The following is an 18,311-nucleotide window of genomic DNA, read 5'->3' on the forward strand; positions in this document are numbered from 1 at the left end:
AAAAAACACTTCCTGTTGAGTAATGATGCTTTTAGTTAAACCCTGTTAACCTTTTAATTACTTAAACATATGTTCCAGTTAGTGCAAATCTCTCTTGAAGCAAGATGAGATACTCAATTTTTTCCTTGGTGAATCAGAGGGTCATTGCAGAGTCATTCATTTCCAGTGACTTTGGCATGTAAATTTGAGTTTTGCAGGATGTAAATTCTAACACATTGCTGACCTCTATCTCTTATTCTTCTGACTCCAGTGTTAATTAGTTAATGCTAGAATGAGCATTTCCTCCCGGCAGATTTTCTCAAGGTTTTCAAGTATTTTCTACAATTATGAGATCGATTTGAAGTCATTTTGGAGATGAATGTTGATTAATGAAGGTCTCCACTTACTCAGCTTTTGAGATCCAACAATGAAAACATTTGTTCTAGAAAGTATTTAATGTACTTTTGTGTCTGTGGAGCTAAACATTCCTTTCCAAGACTCATCTTGACTTCCTTGTGTGGCCAGGCGACAATATGCTTGTGCTTTTCCTTCTTCTTTCTTTGCATCCAGATGGGGTCATCTGAATTTTCCTTGCATTGGCCAACCCACATTTGAAAGCTTTACAGTAATAGGCATCTATTCGACATTTGCCCACAATAAGCATTTCGGATGGCCGCAGACCATGTTTGTGCTTTGTTCAGGGAGCAAAGGTACCCAAATACAATGCTGTCAAGGTCCTAACACAGCCCCACACTTCATGCAAGACCTACATTGTTCTACCATACCTCTATCAATGTAATAGTTTCATGTTGGGGTGGTATCTAGGGATGATTACATATCCTGAAAAAGATGCATATTTCATTTAGTTAAATAACTTCCTCTCCTTCCATTCCTACTTCTGTGGGGGTGACTCAATATTTTGGTGCCCGAGGAAGAAAATCTAAAAGGTGTCCCTCATCCCCATGATAAGATAGGCTGAAGTTAAGTAACTAACATTTAGCTGCCCTCTCTTGGCACTGCCTCATTTGCCCGTAATGGCAAGGCCCTTCTCCACAAAAGCTGATCCCCAACCTCCTAGTGCATGATTCCCCCCCCCCTCAAATGTCCACTTTAAATGATTTTATTTTACTACTTGGTAACTCTGTTGGAAATATTATGCTTGAGGGGTGAGAAAGCCAAAGTTAAATCTATGTGTGATTTAGTCCTGGCAGTAAGCCTCTCAACCATTTCAAGATTGGAGCGTTCTGCTCTGCACTCCTCTGAATGAGATTTTTGGATCCGACTACCTACACTCTGAGCACTGTGCCATATTTTTGCAATTCGCATGAGTGGCGGCGGGCTGATCGTTCCCTTCTCCCGATGGCAAGGCTTGCAGAATTATAAGCATAAGTGAGTGCTTACGGTTGGGGGCTTTAGAGACAAGTGCCTGTAGGTGTTATGGTTTTTTTTTCTTCCAGGTAATAACATGGCAAATCCAATTTGCAATTGCCGAATAAGCCTCGAAGTAAAATATGAGCTTCATAGCAGCATTGGTCAGGGGGTTACTGCTAATCACAGCACCGGCTTGCTTCCACGGCAGCCTCTGCCTTTAAAACGGCACGTTGAACTGTGTGAATCTGTTGTTTGAGCTCACCAGCATAGATTTAGACACCCCGGCCTCTCGCTTATTAGGTTCCTCTTTGTCACAGTGCTTAATCCTACTGCCTGATCCTTGTTAGAACAGGAGCGCGGCTGAGGCCTCTACTAAAGGAGGCGGGGTGCGAGGCTGCAAGCCAGGCGCACTCAAGCATGAAGTGCTTAGGGCAATTGCTGCCTGGCTGGCAGAAGGGTGGAGTGCTGGTGCCTGCATGTTATTACGCGAGAGGAGAACAGGCCTTCAGACAGTTGACAGAAGAGGAATGACAAATGGTTCAGAGGGCCTGTCTGAGACGAGCATCCATCTTTCTCCTTTGCACATGTACCAAGGTCATTAGGCTCACCCACTTTCTCCTCCTGGGCTACATTAAGGGTCATGTAGTGCAGTGGTTAAGTGCGGTAGGCTCATAATCTGGTGGACCAGGTTCGCTTCCCCGCTCCTCCACATGCAGCTGCTGGGTGACCTTGGGCTAGTCACACTTCCTTGAAGTCTCTCAGCCCCACTCACCTCACAGAGTGTTTTTTTGTGGGGGAGGAAGGGAAAGGAGAATGTTAGCCACTTTGAGACTCCTTCAGGTAATGATAAAGTGGGATATCAAATCCAAACTCCTCTTCTTCATGTGCTGCACAGAGCATGGGAAATGCACACTGTGTCACCTGAGCAAGCCACAGCAACTTTGGGGGGCACCTGCTCTCAAGCAGCCCATCCCTCTAGTGCTGCTTAGCTCAGCCACCACACGCTTCCCCGTATAATGCCTGAGCTTCATGTATTGCTGTCACTTGTCGATCCAGCACTAGGGAGGTGAGGTTGTTCTGATAGCTTTGCCAGTATGCAATACAAGGGGGCAACAGAGGCCCAGCCCCCCTTCTTTCTCTACATATTATCCACAGCCCTTACTTACCTTATAAAATCTCACATATGGCATGATTCAGCAGAACCTAGACTCGTCTCTCAGCCATGCCCAAATTCACATTAGCAGGGAAAGAGCTTTGTGACATTTTTGCTCACAACAATAGTTCAACCTGGCATTTTAAAGACTCAGAGCTTTATTTGATAGAGCTTTTTTTTTTTTTTTTTTTTGGCTAATTACTTTTGTTTTCCTGCATTAGTCTGTAACTTAGGGCAGGTAACCAAGCCCCAAAGGCAGCTCCCCAAGCCTCCCTTCCAGGCCATACACACAGACCGCAACCCTCACAGCCATGCTGTGTGCCTTTTGCCTAGCTGGAATGTGTTTTCAAACTTGCTGGTCTGGATGGAAGAGGAAAAGAGGGGTGTGTGTAGAAGCTTCTTGACCAGAGTCGTACAATGTTCAGAGTCACATCTGATGCTCTTCCCAACTTTTGCCTCTGGCCCCTCCCACCAAAGGAAGGTTGTCAATGAGGGAATGTGATTTTAGGCAGGCATAGGCAAACTCGGCCCTCCAGATGTTTTGGGACTACAACTCCCATCATCCCTGACCACTGGTCCTGTTAGCTAAGGATGATGGGAGTTGTAGTCCCAAAACATCTGGAGGGCCGAGTTTGCCTATGCCTGCTCTTAGGCATAAAAATAAAGATCCCAGCCAATCTAGTTGGGGCTTGAAGTCACTGCTGAGCTGATTGGAGTTCATTGGGAGCTCCTGAGTGGAAACAATCCCAGTAGGGTTTGTATCTGGTGCCAGATTTAAAAGGAACAACCTGGAGTGCATTTTAAGGTGCCTGGCTGTTCCTTTGCAGCTGTCTTTACACACATATGACTTGTCGGCGTGGCTCAAGGGAAATGGCCTCATGAGCCAAATTAAAACGCCTTCTGCATCTGATTAGGTCCATGGGCTGGAGGTTCCCAACACTTATGGATGCAGGATAATTTGGAGTAAGCCCCACTGGTGTCAACTCGGTAGGATGTACATCTGAGTTAACAGAAATTGGATTCGATTGCACAAATAGAGTCTTATTCAGACTTTCTCGGAAAGAAGTTGACTTCAACTCATTAGGACTTTTTGTTTACAGGTAAATGTGTTTAGAATCACATTGCCCCTTGGTTGATTCTCTCACTTGTCGTTCTTTAAATGCTGGAGTTATTTAAATTATCCCAGAAGAGTAAATGCCTGTTCGATCCTTTCAGGTAACTTGGATTTGACCGGTCAAAAGCAAGTCTTCAAAGCGGAGAACAATCCCTGGGTCACCCCCATTGCGGATCAGTTCCAGCTGGGCATTTCTCATGTGTTTGAATATATTCGGTCAGAGACGTACAAATAGTGAGTATTGTGCTTCCGTTTGTCTTCAATAGCTTTTCTCTTTCTCTCTTTCTTTCTTTTTAATGGAGTTGTGGCACAAAGCCCCTGTGATCTTATCAGGGTGAGTTACCTCAATGACTCAACCCACCTGAACCAAACTAGAGGTGCTCCTATTAAGCCCTTCCTCCCCAGAATGAATAGCAGCAGGGACTATGCCACACTTTATCGCCACTGCACAGTCCATACCATTTACCTGCACCTTGGCTTGTGTGTTGGAATGCACAGCTGAGGCACATAAAGGGGAGGATTCTGGTGGAGTATCTGTTCCTGTTCACAAAGTTGGTGGCCTGGAGTGCCTAGAGAGCACCTATGCTGCGTCTTAGCTCAGATGAAAGTGTCTTAAGGTACTTTATTAGTTTACATTAAGGTATCTAACTGTATGCTGCTTTTTCAGATGGACTTCACAAAGCAATTTCAGTAATATGTTTTTTTTTTTTAAAATGGCATCAATAAAAGTTCTGTAATAAAACAGGAAAGACGAAAGAAACTCTTGGTCACTGAAGGAACTGCTGCTGCTTCTCTCCTCCCTTCAGGGCAAGGCAGTTCCTCAGAAGCGCCTCTGGTGGCAGCAGGAGGGTAGAACCACTAAGCTAGGTGGCTGTTGTTTACTTGATGGGGGTGTTGGCAATGTGGTGCTTTCTGTTGGACTAAAGCTCCCATCATCCTTGGCCATTACCTGGAGCTGATGGGAGTTGTATTCCAACAACATTTGGAGGTCTTTACATAGGCTGCTCCCTGTCATAGCCTGGTGTTATTTGCCCAGACACCACAAAAGTACGAGGTGCATCTCAGCTTTGCAACAGCTCTGGGGTCGGAAGCGCCATGGCCAAGAAGGTTTTATGCAGAGGGAATTATAGGTGCATAAATTATTGAACCGAGCTTCCACCTTCTGGCTTATGATGCATTTTCAATAAGGTCTTCAGTGCTGAATGAATTACCCACCCATGGATTAGAGGATATATGTCAAATTGCAACTGCCATATGTTAGGAGTTATGATGAAACCATAACGAAATGCCTGGCTACACTGAAAGAGATGGGAATCCAGTAATTTTTCAGCAGGGCAATCATTTTATCAGACAGAAGGATGTAATTACACATAGAGTGTGATAGATCCTTAGGTGGGCAAATGTCTTCGATGGGGTGTAGGTTTGAAAGATGGTCTTGCAAGCCATGCTTGTTCCTGCTGAAGTTCCCTGCTTACAACCAGTGGCAGCATCTGGAGAGGAAGGGCAGGTTGGAACATTTCTTTCTGTCTGAGTGAGAAGGCAGCTTTTAATATCAACACTGTACACAAATATCTGGTTATCTTGCTTGCTCTAATAAAGGTGTGCACATGAGGGGCGTTGTACAGCAATACAACAAATTTATTTTTGGCTGCACACACACTATACCTTTAAAGTACATTCAAGGCACATTCTTTCCCTGGCATTCTGGCATGCCACATTCTGGACGTCGTAGTTCACCCCTCACAGAGTTACAGTTCCCAGCAACCCATAGCAAACTTCAGTGCCCAGAATTCTTTGAGGGGTAGGGAGAAACATGCTTCAAACATGTTTTAAAGGTTTAGTGCACACTCAACATTTGTTAATTAACAATTTGCATCGGATGAAGTGGCCATATGCTCAAGAATTGAAATTCATTGCCGTAAAAAACGTTTTTTTTTCTTTTTAAGCCTACCTACACACTGATACATTTATTTTGACCATAGTATTCAGGTAGTGTCCTAGCAGTGCCTGCGTACCAACATGTTGGTGAGTTTGCAATAGTCATATGAAGTATTTCTTTTGTTCAGCAGCCTAACAAAGGTGCACTATGCATTATGCTAGCAGCTACTGACAGGATTGTGAGCAAAGGGAAGCAGCTGCCTTGGGTGGAAGCTGTAGAGAGGTCAGGAGAGAATAGAGCTCTGTGTGCCATGCCTCCAAGCTGGCATTCCTTAAGTAAGCTTGCTCCCCTCGGGTGCAATGACAGCTTCCAGCAGGACTCAGTTGCTGGTATGGCTGGCTCTTGTACATGCAATTGGGGGTGGGGCATCAAAATCTCCTGGGTACCAAAGTCCCATGATAACCACCCATACAGTAAGGTTTTTTATAAAGTGAGGAGAAACCTCACTGCACACAAACCTCTTCAGGAATCCTGGGAAGCTAGGGTGTGGTATAACTGCCCTCCCCAACTGGCAAGGTATTCGGTACTGTCGAATTACAGTGTGGTTCTGTGCCCATTGTGGCAAGTTATTACTTCGTAAATCGTTACCTGTATCCACATTTGCTTCCATGTTGCTCCCAGGAGGTACTTGGGATTCTTTGCATGTTTACAGATGTGCAAGCAACAGAACTCCCAAGAGGAGGCATGTATCATTTGCACTTTCTGTAAAAACAAAAGGAAGCTGGACCAATTGAGCAGAAATTGTTATGCAGTCTCCAGGGTGACTATGGATGTCATGCCAGTTGAACCACCCCAGGTATGGGCAAAGGTGGCATCAGTTACTGAGGCCCAGTTACCTTGCTAGCTTCACTCAACAAGCATATCACAGTCCTTCGGAGAGACCACACCCTATCCTTGCTACTGCCATTTATCTGGGAATATGACTGCATAAAGATGGCTTTCTCAAATAAGTAGAAACCTGGCTTTCCAGCAGTCAAAATGGTTTGCACATAGCATAGGAAGTTGCATTATACCAGGTCAGACCTTTGGTCCAATTAGCTCAGTGTTGACTACATTGAATGTTAGAGGCTCTCCAGCCTTCCATTTAGGGATCTCTCCTAGCCCTCCCTGGAGAGGCTAAGGATTGAACCTAGGACTTTACCACGGGGAGCTTCCCAAAATAATAGCTCTTTGTTATCTTTATGGGGGGTGTTCCTTTATGCATGTTAAACAGTTTGTTTCCCTACAGAGAAGCAACAAAGCATATAAAGCATAATGACAGCAACTTTATCTAACAGGCAATATCTACATGGGGGGGGGGGAGTGGTTGTGCCCCTAGTCAACTTTTCAAAGTGACCTTTTTTGTTATGTGTATCCTCTGAGGATCTTGTATGTCTAGAATAGTGACAAAGACATGATGGATAGTATGATTTATTGGCTATAATATACTCAGCAACTACACACGGGCACAAATACTTAGAACAAAACAGCAAATGAAACTCCTATGAAGAATTGCAGTCTGGAAATATCATACAGAATTAGTGTAACATAATTAGTGACTTGATGATGTGGTTAAACCACAATGAGCGAAGGGGGTGGGCTTCGCTGATAGCACTTAGAAACAGGCGGCAGTTTTCTAAGTATATTCAAAGCATTAATCATGTCCTTCAGATCATTTCTCCATGCTTCATTCTTTTTTCTAAAAAGCAAATTGTTTTAGTGTTCTCATTTGTGATACTTTTCTTTTAGTTGCTACCTGATGATTTCATCTCAGCTAAAGTATTTCCTTTACTTAAATATTTGGCAGAGGGTTGTTGTTTTTAAACAGCTGTTACACTTGCTTTGAAATGTGCTGTTTGTATGACCTTGTCATCTGATTTCAGCAGGATTCTTAGAAAATACTTCCAATTTATTACCATTCTAGAATTAACTTCCTCTCCCCATGGGAACTGTCAAATGGAGTTAAAAGATCCCTTGACATGATACCTTGTGAATCAGAGTAAATCTCAATCTATATGTTTACATTCAGGAAGTTATCATGGCAGCAACCCAAGAGTGCAGGACACTGTTAGGTGCCTAGTCTCACATAGTCTCATTCTAGCATATATGTTTGCTAGAAATAGCTGTGTTTCTGGGACTCAGTGCTATTAGAACATTTTAAATGCTCTACTCGTGTAGGTCTGCTAGATTATATGGGTAATAACCACATTAGCACTGTGTGTTCCTGGGAGCCAACAGCCCTGCTGCCAATACTTACCTGTGCAATCCAACAATAATAGAATGCTAATAGAATAGCTATAATACAATGGAAACTTCAGAATGGGTCTTTATAACGGATAGGCACCTCTGCTTCCATTATAATCCTAAACATTATTGCCACTCAGGTCATAAGTCCATAACAAAGTTTCAGCCCTAGTGTACTGTCAGTAATGAGGATCACAATTCTGATTTAGAAAAAGGTCCCAAAGTTTGCCTTAGATTTATCCTTTAACTATGTTTGCACTGGTTTCTCAAGAGCTTAACTCAAGCAAGAAAAGTGTAACTAATTGGAGTATAAATAAAATGAGCACTCAGTCAGTTCTTGTAGGATTTGTATTCATTGGAACATATTGAGTGCTTGTTTAACTCCTTTGTTTAAAAAGGCTTCCTTCATAAGAAAAACTCACACAAGACTGTGTATAGTAACAGATTAAAATGCAACTTCCAGCAATAATAAAACACACACATATATACATACACACACAGTCAAAATACAGACTTTTCTGTAACATCCACAACATTATATTCAATTATCAGTTCCTTGGTGCAGCGTTTTCCAACCTGGTGCCCTACAGATGGTTGCTGGACTGCAACTGCCCTTAGCCCCAGCCAGACAGCCATTGGCGAAGGCTGTCTTAGTGGTAATATACTATGGGAAATTCTTGGTGAATTCAGATGAATGAGGAAAAAGTATTGTGTGGCCAGAAGCAAACTAAGGCAGAAGAGTTAATGGTGTAAAATACAAAACCTTAGAGCAGGGGTGGGGTGGTTAGAGCATCCTGGGGACCACCCCCCTTGGTGGGCCATTTTGACAGATGAGTGGACTCTGCCCACCTGCCAGTCACCTGATGTCACAATGGCGTCAAGTGAGCCATTCTTCATTTCTAGCGCAGCAGACTACACTAGACAGGAAATCCAAGCCCAGCCAAGCAGATCAGCTGATCCGTGTGAACTTCAAGGTCTGCTTTCTGCAAGAGTTGGTTGTGCTAAAAAGTGCCCCATGGGGAACTGCATGGTGTAGCCCGTTCTAGCTGGCTTGCTCTTGCCACCAATCAGCTGATTGGCAGTGGCAACAAGCAAGCCCATCTTGCCAGTGCACATTTGAAGGTTGTGCATTGACAGCTGTGTCTCCAGCTGCCCCTCATCTGGCATGACAATATGATGCTGCATGTGGGGCAGTTGGGTGTTTTTTTTTGTGGGGGGAGGCTACATGGGCCAAAATGTGATGCACACCAGGCCAAATTGGGTCCACATCCTTGCTTTGGAGACCAATCACATTCCTCTGTTGTTTAGTAAGAGCAATGCTAAGTATGGAGGAAAAGTCTTAACCCTTTATAACTTCAGAAATGCTTTGGCTGTTCATTCCGGTTAGGTTATTTACAACTAGGCAGGATGAGTTACTATGTACGTTGCTGTTTTTTATTTGGGACATAAATTAAAAAGCAGCATTTTTATAATAAAACAGAACGGGCTGCGGTTTCTATTCTCAACACAGTAATATCTTGTTTTATTACATGCTGGTATTTTATGGAGCTCCAGTTTCTTATTTCAAGCTGATATTGTTTAAGGCTTTTGTGTTATCCTTGGCTGTTTTTTACTCTGCTGTTGAGGGCTATCGGGTAGCTGTAGAACTGGCTTTTGCTTTATGGAGAGATTTTATCAACTTTTTTATCCAGAGAAAAGCTTAAGTGGAAATGATTTCAGTGTAATTTGGACAAGTCACAGTTCAGCGTGGTCCTTATTTTTTATTTTAGGCAATGTATTCCCATTTCAGGGTACTTTTTAAGGTCAAAGGCACAGCGCTGAGAAATAACAGTGGCAGAAATGTTACCCTGAAATTCAGCTGTTTTTTCTTTGGCTTCTGCAACAAAATTTTACTTTGGGGAACAGGGAAGCGAGATGGATATCTTTGCAGGAATGTCACCGTGCATGTTGGAATGCATGTAACACTGGTTCCTCATAAGATCTAGAAACTTGTTATGTTAAGTGAAAGCAGAAAATTTCAGAACGCTGAATTCTGATTGTGCACGGATATTTTAACGATTGTGGATCTGCTTCACATAATTCTAGAGTTTCTTCAGCCCCAGGCTGAACTCTTTAATTATCTGCAAGTGTTTTTGTGCATGCATTATTTTTATTATAATTATCATTATTATCTTGCTCTTTTTCACCCTCCTTCTGGTACATTTAGAGGCTCACTCCAGGAATTCTGCTGGATTTCAGGAACAGCTTGTTGGGCAGCAATGTAGGAGGCAGAAAGGGATCTTGAATAAGCAGAGCTCTCCATGTAACCCGTTGGATTGCAAGCACATGCTGCAATTTATCTTCAGCAGAGAAACTTGTCATGATTCGGTTTTCGGCAGAGAACTTCATGGTCTAAAAATAACCCTCTCCCCAACCCCCACCACCAACCCTGACTTGATTTCTAACTAACTTCTGAATGTCGTTTTCATTACAGCGTTTCCTTACAATCCTAGAACGGGATTAAGCTTAATGTTGGTTTTAAGCAGGGGGAAGGTATGCAAAGCTTAACAGTGATGAGCATGAATAGGAACTGGATTGAACAAACGGATGCAAAATAATATTGCCAAATGAACCTCTTGTGTTTTATGGATGATCTAATACATGTTTGGCAGTAATTTCACCCTTAACACATGAATTCCTGACAGTTTCAATTCCTCAGACTTACTAATCAATGGAGTCTGCTACAGAGCAATTTTATGGGACTTACCTAGTCATCAAAAATTTATTATCAGATAAATCAAAGAAACAAGTAGCATCTTAATAGAGGAACAAAGTGGTCTGTAAAGGATCGTTTAGGACTGTGTTTCAGGCAGTCATATATTGTATTTACTGTTGCCATTGGAGGCTTTATTTATACATTCTTGAAAATGTTCACAGTAGCAAAACAAGTTTGTTTGGTAAGTTCTGTGAAATCCAATCCGGTGTGCAGGCAAAGAGTCCAGTGGCAATTGAAGTTCCAAGAGGTGTCATGTGGGAATATTCTATGTGGCCAGTGGCTCCCAAACCTTTTCACCCCACAGACCTCTTTAAAAATTGCTGCAGGTATGGGTGGGTGGCTTAATGGTTTTTCTGATTGTTGTAGCAATTCTAACACGCTGTGCTAGGTGCTGTATGATTTTTAATTGTATTCTTATTGCTTCTTTTATTGAATACATACTGTATTTTATTGTATTACAGTTAGAATGTCATAGAATTCAAGCTCAATCCAATAAAAAACAACATAGGAAATTTTTAAAAAGTTATATATATACAATTAAAAATCAGTATGCATTTTTAGTACGATGGATGTACCATCTTCTGCGATCAGCCGCAGATTTGTGGACACAACTTGGACCATGTGAATGAAGCTTGCGGACCACAGTTTGGGAACCTCTGATCTAGGCAGCCAATTACTCAGCGCTGAACTGCGTGCAAGGAAAGTCCTACTTACATAAAGCTCCATTTGTGTATCTTGAGTTCCACCAAGCTTTGCATCATAGTAGTCTACCTCTTAGAGATGGATCTTGCTAAATTGGTTTCTGAATCGGGGCAGAAAAAATCAGAAGTTTCCCCACCCCATCCTTTTTTTTTCCATTGAAGCTTATTTGTTTCCTAATTTTATTATTAACAGTGAACTGCAAGCTTGGCATTTTCAAAGTTTTAGCTTTGTTTACTAAATACAAGTAAAATAAGCATGCTGAATCACACCACTCTCTAGGGCATCAGAACATTTTCTGTTGCAAACTAGAAATCAGGAGATTTAGCAGGAATCTTTTCCTCCAGCCCAACATGAGCTGAATTGCACTGTTGGTATGTGGTGGGGTAAAGGTTTAATAAATACAAACTGTGGAGAGGCGGGTTTGGTACAGATACAGTGTTGGCTTTGGATTTAGATGCCGCTCAGCCAGAAAGCTTTGCCATGTGGAATTGTTAGGATAAAACTGTAAAATAAAATAACTAGTGATGGTGCCTCACAGTGTAACTGAGGGCTTGCAGTGGCCGTTTCAAAAGTGCCCCACCAACCAGCCTATTCTGAGCTGAGCGTGCTGCTCCTGAAGTTCAGCCCCAGCTTGTACAGTGGTATACCTCGGGTTACATACGCTTCAGGTTACAGACTCCGCTAACCCAGAAATAGTAAATCGGGTTAAGAACCTTGCTTCAGGGTGAGAACAGAAATCGTGCTCCGGCAGCGTGGCAGCAGCAGCAGGAGGCCCCATCAGCTAAAGTCGTGCTTCAGGTTAAGAACAGTTTCAGGTTAAGCACAGACCTCCAGAATGAATTAAGTACTTCACCCGAGGTACCACTGTAATGACTACATCCTGATGCCACCAGTGTTCATGCCAGCCAGCACTCCCTCCTACAAGTCCTCCATCAAACATAACTTTGTATAAAAGGGGAGCATGCAGCACCAGCAGCAGAGGTCTCCTTTTTCCAAAGTTCAAGACAGAGCATTCATGGCTACTAGGGAGCCTGGGCAAATGGCCTTCCCAAGGCCTCCTAGCACAATGGATTGAGCAAGAGTCATTGGGAACTCCCATTTCCCAGGCTTCCTGGGAGCAATGGAAATTCTTCACAGGCATCCAGACCGTCCAAATGGGGCTTCCACTGTGACTGCAACCCCTGCATTGATGCTTCAGGAACTTCCTGCCACCTCCAGTGAGGGAGCCTGGGCAAATGGCCTTCCCAAGGCCTCCTAGCACAATGGATTGAGCAAGAGTCATTGGGAACTCCCATTTCCCATGCTTCCTGGGAGCAATGGAAATTCTTCACAGGCATCCAGACCGTCCAAATGGGGCTTCCACTGTGACTGCAACCCCTGCATTGATGCTTCAGGAACTTCCTGCCACCTCCAGTGAGTACACTTCCCCCAGTGAAATTGTTGGCAAGCAAATTTCCTGCGCTTAGACAACCAGACACTGGAGCATAAGGTTCTTGTCTGGTATTTTCCCTGGCATGTTGTTTTCCTATGAGGAGGGAATCCTTGTTTGTTTGTTGTTTGGAACAGCCTTCAGTTACAGGAGCAATAGTATATTCCAGAAACCATCTTAATCTCTCCTCTGCTATTTGCGATAACAAAGCCAGAAAAATGCTTAAGAATTTTGTGGGGTTTTATATTTTCCTGGTTGTTCCACATTCAGAAATGGTAGGAAGTGCCCCTGGGGTGGGGAGAGGAGGGGGCTTTGTGGCCCGATGGTTATTGTTGCTGCACATTTTGTTATGTTGAGACTTCCTGGATCACTATTTAGCTCGAACCCATTCTATATGTACTGCAGAGGCCAAGCCTGGAATGTGAATACTCGCTGGTTTTCCTGTTCAGTCGGTATTCATACAGCTATTTATTTAGATTTCTTCATTGTCCTGGTGGTTCTTTTCTCTTGCTATACCTCCTGAGCAATCCAGTAATTCCCTTCCATTTTACTCTGTCCTGGGAATAAGTGGGAATTGAGATATCAATAGGCAATGCATTTTGGCATTATAGAATACAACAGTGATTTTTTTAAAAAAAACAAAAAACCACACACACGCATAAATGGGTATTACAAATAAATCTGTAACATGTATAAATAAATAGATATTCATGGATAAAATATAGTGGTAATCAAAATGAATCATAGAGCTAATGCAAAATGCAGATATTGAAGAGCAAAAGTTTTCTTTATATTCATAGACATGATTATTTAATTCTGGGAATTGGAACGTTATGGGCAAGAATGCAGCGCAGGTTTACCACTGACTAGCTATTTTATGTGACAGAGTATCATCTTTGCATATTTATTAAAAATATTCATAACTGGCTACTGCCTAGATGAACTGCTCAGTTCATGTTTCTTGATCCAATATATTATCCTGGCCACTTTATCATTGTAATGGAAATCGTGTAAATTTTCAGCTGATTCCTGAGTGGGGGGTAGGGAGGAATCCCAGTGGCATTATCAGTGTCTCGTAGAACATTTGCCAGCTCCCATTTCTAGGAGGAGGAGAAACAAAAGAAGTTGTCTGAATGACTTTGGAGCAAGTAGGTGAAGCCTTTTTACAAAAACAAAAAAAAAAAATACATATGTGGGAGGATTTTAATTAAGAAATAATATGCAGTTGGGAAGCTTAAACTACAAGGAGTGACAGAAGCCCTGTTCAAATGTTACTGACATGCAGGGCATAAGTGTGTAGATAAGAGTGAGTTGATGTTCTTAGTCTGCGTCCCCACCCCCTGGTAATCCCCACCCCCCTTTACTAAACATGTTCTGTGTGCAGTTGTGTAGGAAGAAAGTCCAACATGAGATCGCCTGCTCAGAAGCAGAGACATTGCAGAATTGGGGCACCTGATTTTGCAGGTGTCCCAGTTGCACAGAGCTGCTACTTGCTAGCAGGTACTGCAGTCTGGTCCCCACTAACCTGTGCTCCTTTGGGAGGGAAGGTGGAATATAAATTTAACAAAGAAATAATAATAAAATAAGGAACTTCCATCTTCCCTCAGCTAGCCCTCACCTGCCTGTCTCCTTTCTCATAACCAGGCCAGGGAGCAGCATTGGCAACTGTTTAATATCATAATTATCACTGTGCTTTCTGCATTTCATTTCCCTCTGACCTTACCATTCACAGTCTCACCCCCACAACCACACTCTTATATATTCCTGTAACTGGGTTACGTGGCATGTATCTGATGAAGCAGACTTGTAGTCCCCACCCCATAGTTAATGCTATCATAATTTTTCCGTCTTTATGATACCACAAGATTCTTGGTTGTTGTATTTTGCTGCTGCACATCCAATCCCTTTGGAATGAGTCCCATGTGCTGTAGCAAGAAGTGACCAGACAATATTTCTGATGTCAGTTTCAGGCTTGTTGATGTTGTAACAACCTTGTACACCCTCCTGCTCACCAAGGAAAAATTCTTTAACAACGATGACCTTTCATTAGGAACCCAACTAAGATAAATTTAGAGGAAAAGAGATAAAAGCTGTCATTTTGGAACAAATTTCTCCAACTTATATTTGGAACACTGATTATAAATCCATGCTGCTGTGTAGACTAGGTCAGGATCGATATTTCTGCCTGGAAGTTGCACAATCTCTGGGAAGAAAGAGATTAATATGGTTACTTTTCACTCTGTGTTCTCAATCAGCTAACTATCTGCACTTGTCGTTCATATTTTGTTTTCGAGCTTGTTATACTGACAGAAAAGTCTCTTGAGGACTGAGAGGCGATTCAGTTCAGAGTTGAAGCTCTCTAAAAATGTACATATCTTTCCTCTGTGTGGGAACCAAGCTTTTATTAAAACACACACAACACATGCATATATATCTTACTCACTGGTACTGTTTCTTATAGATCAGAAGAAACATTTAAAACCGAACTGCAGTTTTTCGCTGCTGCCTGATTCAGAACAGTCCTTGCTGCCAGAAAGGACCCAAAACAGCCTGGTGCCCAAGGCAAAACAGAATTCCGAATTTCAGTAGTCAAAATACAGGGTTGAATCCCAAATGCGACTTACATGATCAGAAAGGCATTTCTGTAATATGACACCACCCTGAGTTACATTTATTTTTCCTCTGATGCCCCTGTATTCTGTTCTATTCTGGAGAGTTTCATAACCCTCAAGTGGATTTTTCTGAGAGCATAGGGGGAACCAGTGTCAGAGAAGGTGGCCCTCAAAACACCCTTTTAGGAACAAGTCCATCCACTTTGGTACAGTCAACTCTGACTGGCAGTGGCTTTCCAGAGTTTCAGGCAAGGTTCCTTCCCAGCCCAACCTGGAAACATCAGGATTTGAACCTGGGACCTTTTGCATACGAAGCATGTATTCTGCCACCGAGCTGTGCTACACTGGATACAACGCAGAATAAGCTACACAGTTGGCCATTTGAATAAAATAAAAGCTGGTGGGTTGTTTGTATTTATTTAAAAGATGTGTAATCTGCTTTTTGAGCACATGCGCCACAAAGCTGCTCATAAAGTAGGTTAAAATACAAAACCAAATGGAATATAAAACCAATTTAACTATACACTTAAAACACTACCCCCAAAGCCAGGGCAAAATAGACAGTAAAAAACCATTAGTAACAATTCAGCAGATCCAGGCATAGCAGCCCCTGTTTATGACCCCAATTTATATTACACATCAGAGCCCCTAAGTGCAGCCTTTCTCAACCCCGGCTCCCCAGATGTTGTTGGTCTACAACTCCCATCATCCCCAGCTAGCAGGACCAGCAGTCTGGAGTGGTTAAGTTTCTAGTCCCAACAACATCTGGGGACCCAAGGTTGAGAAAGGCTGCTGTAGTAAGTAAGTTTCACTTGAAGCAGGTGTGGGCCTCCAGATGTTGCTAAACTAAAACTCCCACAATTCCCTGGCCATTGGCCATGCTTTCTGGGGCTGATGGGAGTTGTAGTTCAGTACAACTCAAGGACAACTTAAATATCTCAAGGACCACAACTTAAATATCTCAAGGACCGCAAGTTCCCCCTGTCTGGCTTAAAGACTAAGAGGGTGTGGAACCTGAAAGAATTTAGTGAGAACCTGGCAGAATCTGGTTTGCATTCAGAATTATTGCTGCAATCAGTGAAACTTGAGGTTCTCAGCCATCTCTCCAATATGAACGTATGCAAATCACTACTTCCTTTTTTGTAATTTTTGTTTGATTGTTCACTTGTGTTTCAGCACCACCTTTATTATCCCAATACCTTGTCCTTTGCTTCAAAGCTGCAAATAAATGTGAATTATGGTCAATCCGCAAAAGGTCTAGCTGAATTATTTTCTTGACAAGTTTAAAATACCAACCAATTTATTACCTTGTTTGTTAGGAATTGTAGTTTAGTCTTTGTAGATGAGCAAATCTGCTTCTAGCATGAAAGTCTTCACCGTCTGCTTCCTTTCACTTCCTTGCAGGAGAACTTGGTCAATCTGTATTTGGCCCTCTGTCCTTTTCTTGTGTTTCCTTCCATGTGGGAATAATAATCTTTCGCCCATGCTCTTATGTGCAAACAACCATTTTCCCACACTGCCATCCTTTTTGCTGATCAGTTATAAATGCCTGATGGTTGATTTCAAACCCCCCCCCCATCCCATCCCATATCATATCATATCATATCATAAATATATCGCCAGCTTCTCCCTCCCTTTCGCTCAGAGGATTTAGCAACATGCCTGGTGCTGGATAGCACCAGCAACCGGGGATACAATGTTAGCGGGGTACATCAGTGCCAAGCACTTCGCATTTAGCTTCTTCCTATTTTTATAGAGCACACTGTGGAATTAGCAGTTAATTGCTTAAAAGCACCTTGTTAGTTGAATATGAGCATATTCCAAGAATTTTGAGAATCGCATTTCTGAGAATGTTGTGAACACTGTTGAACAAAATGGTTCCAGTACTTGGATAACATCAAAACACTCAGCGTGAGGGGCGGAGGCGAATTGAGGGGCGTGCAACCAGGTTTATTTTTTTTGGGGGGGCACCACAACTATGAGGTAGAATGAGAAGCGAGGGGGTGCTGAATGTTGGTGTTGCACAGGGTGCCACTGAAATTTGAGATCCCGAAGTCCGCCAACTGTGTGAGGTATGGAGTTTCTAAAGACATGTGCAGAAGAAGGGGAAGGGCGGAAGCTCAGTGGTATATCATCTGCTTTGAATGCAGAAGGTCCCTGGGTCAGTCCCTACAGATTTGGCTGGGAAAGACCCTGGAGAACTGCTGCCAGTCAGTGTAAGCAGTACTGGGCTAGCTGGAACAATAGTTTGACTTGGGCTAGAGCAGGCTTTACCGTATTGGCCTGAATATAAGCCACACCTTTTCCCCCCAAATTCTGACTGTGAAAAGTTAAAGTGCAGCTTAAATTCATGACCTTACCAGAATTGGCTTTTACGATATTGCTGCTGAAACACACATGCAGAATTTTAAGGGAGCAGCTTATATTCGGGTATTGTCTTTTTTTCTTTTCCCCCCTTGAATTTTAAAGGTGTGGCTTATATTTGGCTGCAGCTTATTTTGGGGCCAATACGGTATAATCCTGTGCAAATGATTAATCTCAACGAATCTGACTTCCTGCGTTTCCTTTTGGAAGGAGTGGTGCTTATCAGAGCAGTGACTTCTTTTTTAACTCTTAAAAATCTGCCACCTTTGACAGCAGGGGCTCGGTTTATACTGTAGGAAGCTGCCTTTATACCATAAGAATCATTGGCCCATCTAACTCAGTACTGCCCACATCAGGGTTTCTCAAACTCTAGGCTGGGGACCACAGTCCTGTCCTTGTCCCCCTCTCCAGTCATGCAGTCAGTAGCCTTTGGGTTGGGCAGGTGCTGGCTCCAGCAGCTCCAAAACCAGTGCTAGTAGTAATAACAACAATTATAATAACCAGAGAAGGGAGGGGAAGAAAGAGAGCTTGTTATAAGAGGAATAAGTGAATGTAAAAGAAGCAGAAAGGAGGGGTGAGGGAAATATATAAAACCGAATGTCTTCTCCACTTGGTCTGACTAAATAGAAGGCTTAGAGCCTCTGAATCGGCAAATTCTCCCTAAATTTGG

General features: G+C 42.8%; 1 protein-coding gene across 1 annotated transcript in view; it reads left to right on the forward strand.

The window, feature by feature from the left end:
* Positions 1-18,311, forward strand: part of RSU1 (Ras suppressor protein 1) — a 62,533-nt gene that overhangs the window by 25,018 nt on the left and 19,204 nt on the right. Inside the window, exon 8 of the mRNA XM_079948374.1 lies at positions 3,719-3,851. Within this exon, the coding sequence (XP_079804500.1) occupies positions 3,719-3,851 (133 nt within the window). The remainder of the gene's footprint in view (positions 1-3,718; positions 3,852-18,311) is intronic.

Source organism: Podarcis cretensis (assembly GCF_951804945.1).
Source record: "Podarcis cretensis genome assembly, chromosome: 12".
Classification (NCBI taxonomy): Eukaryota; Metazoa; Chordata; class Lepidosauria; order Squamata; family Lacertidae; genus Podarcis; species Podarcis cretensis.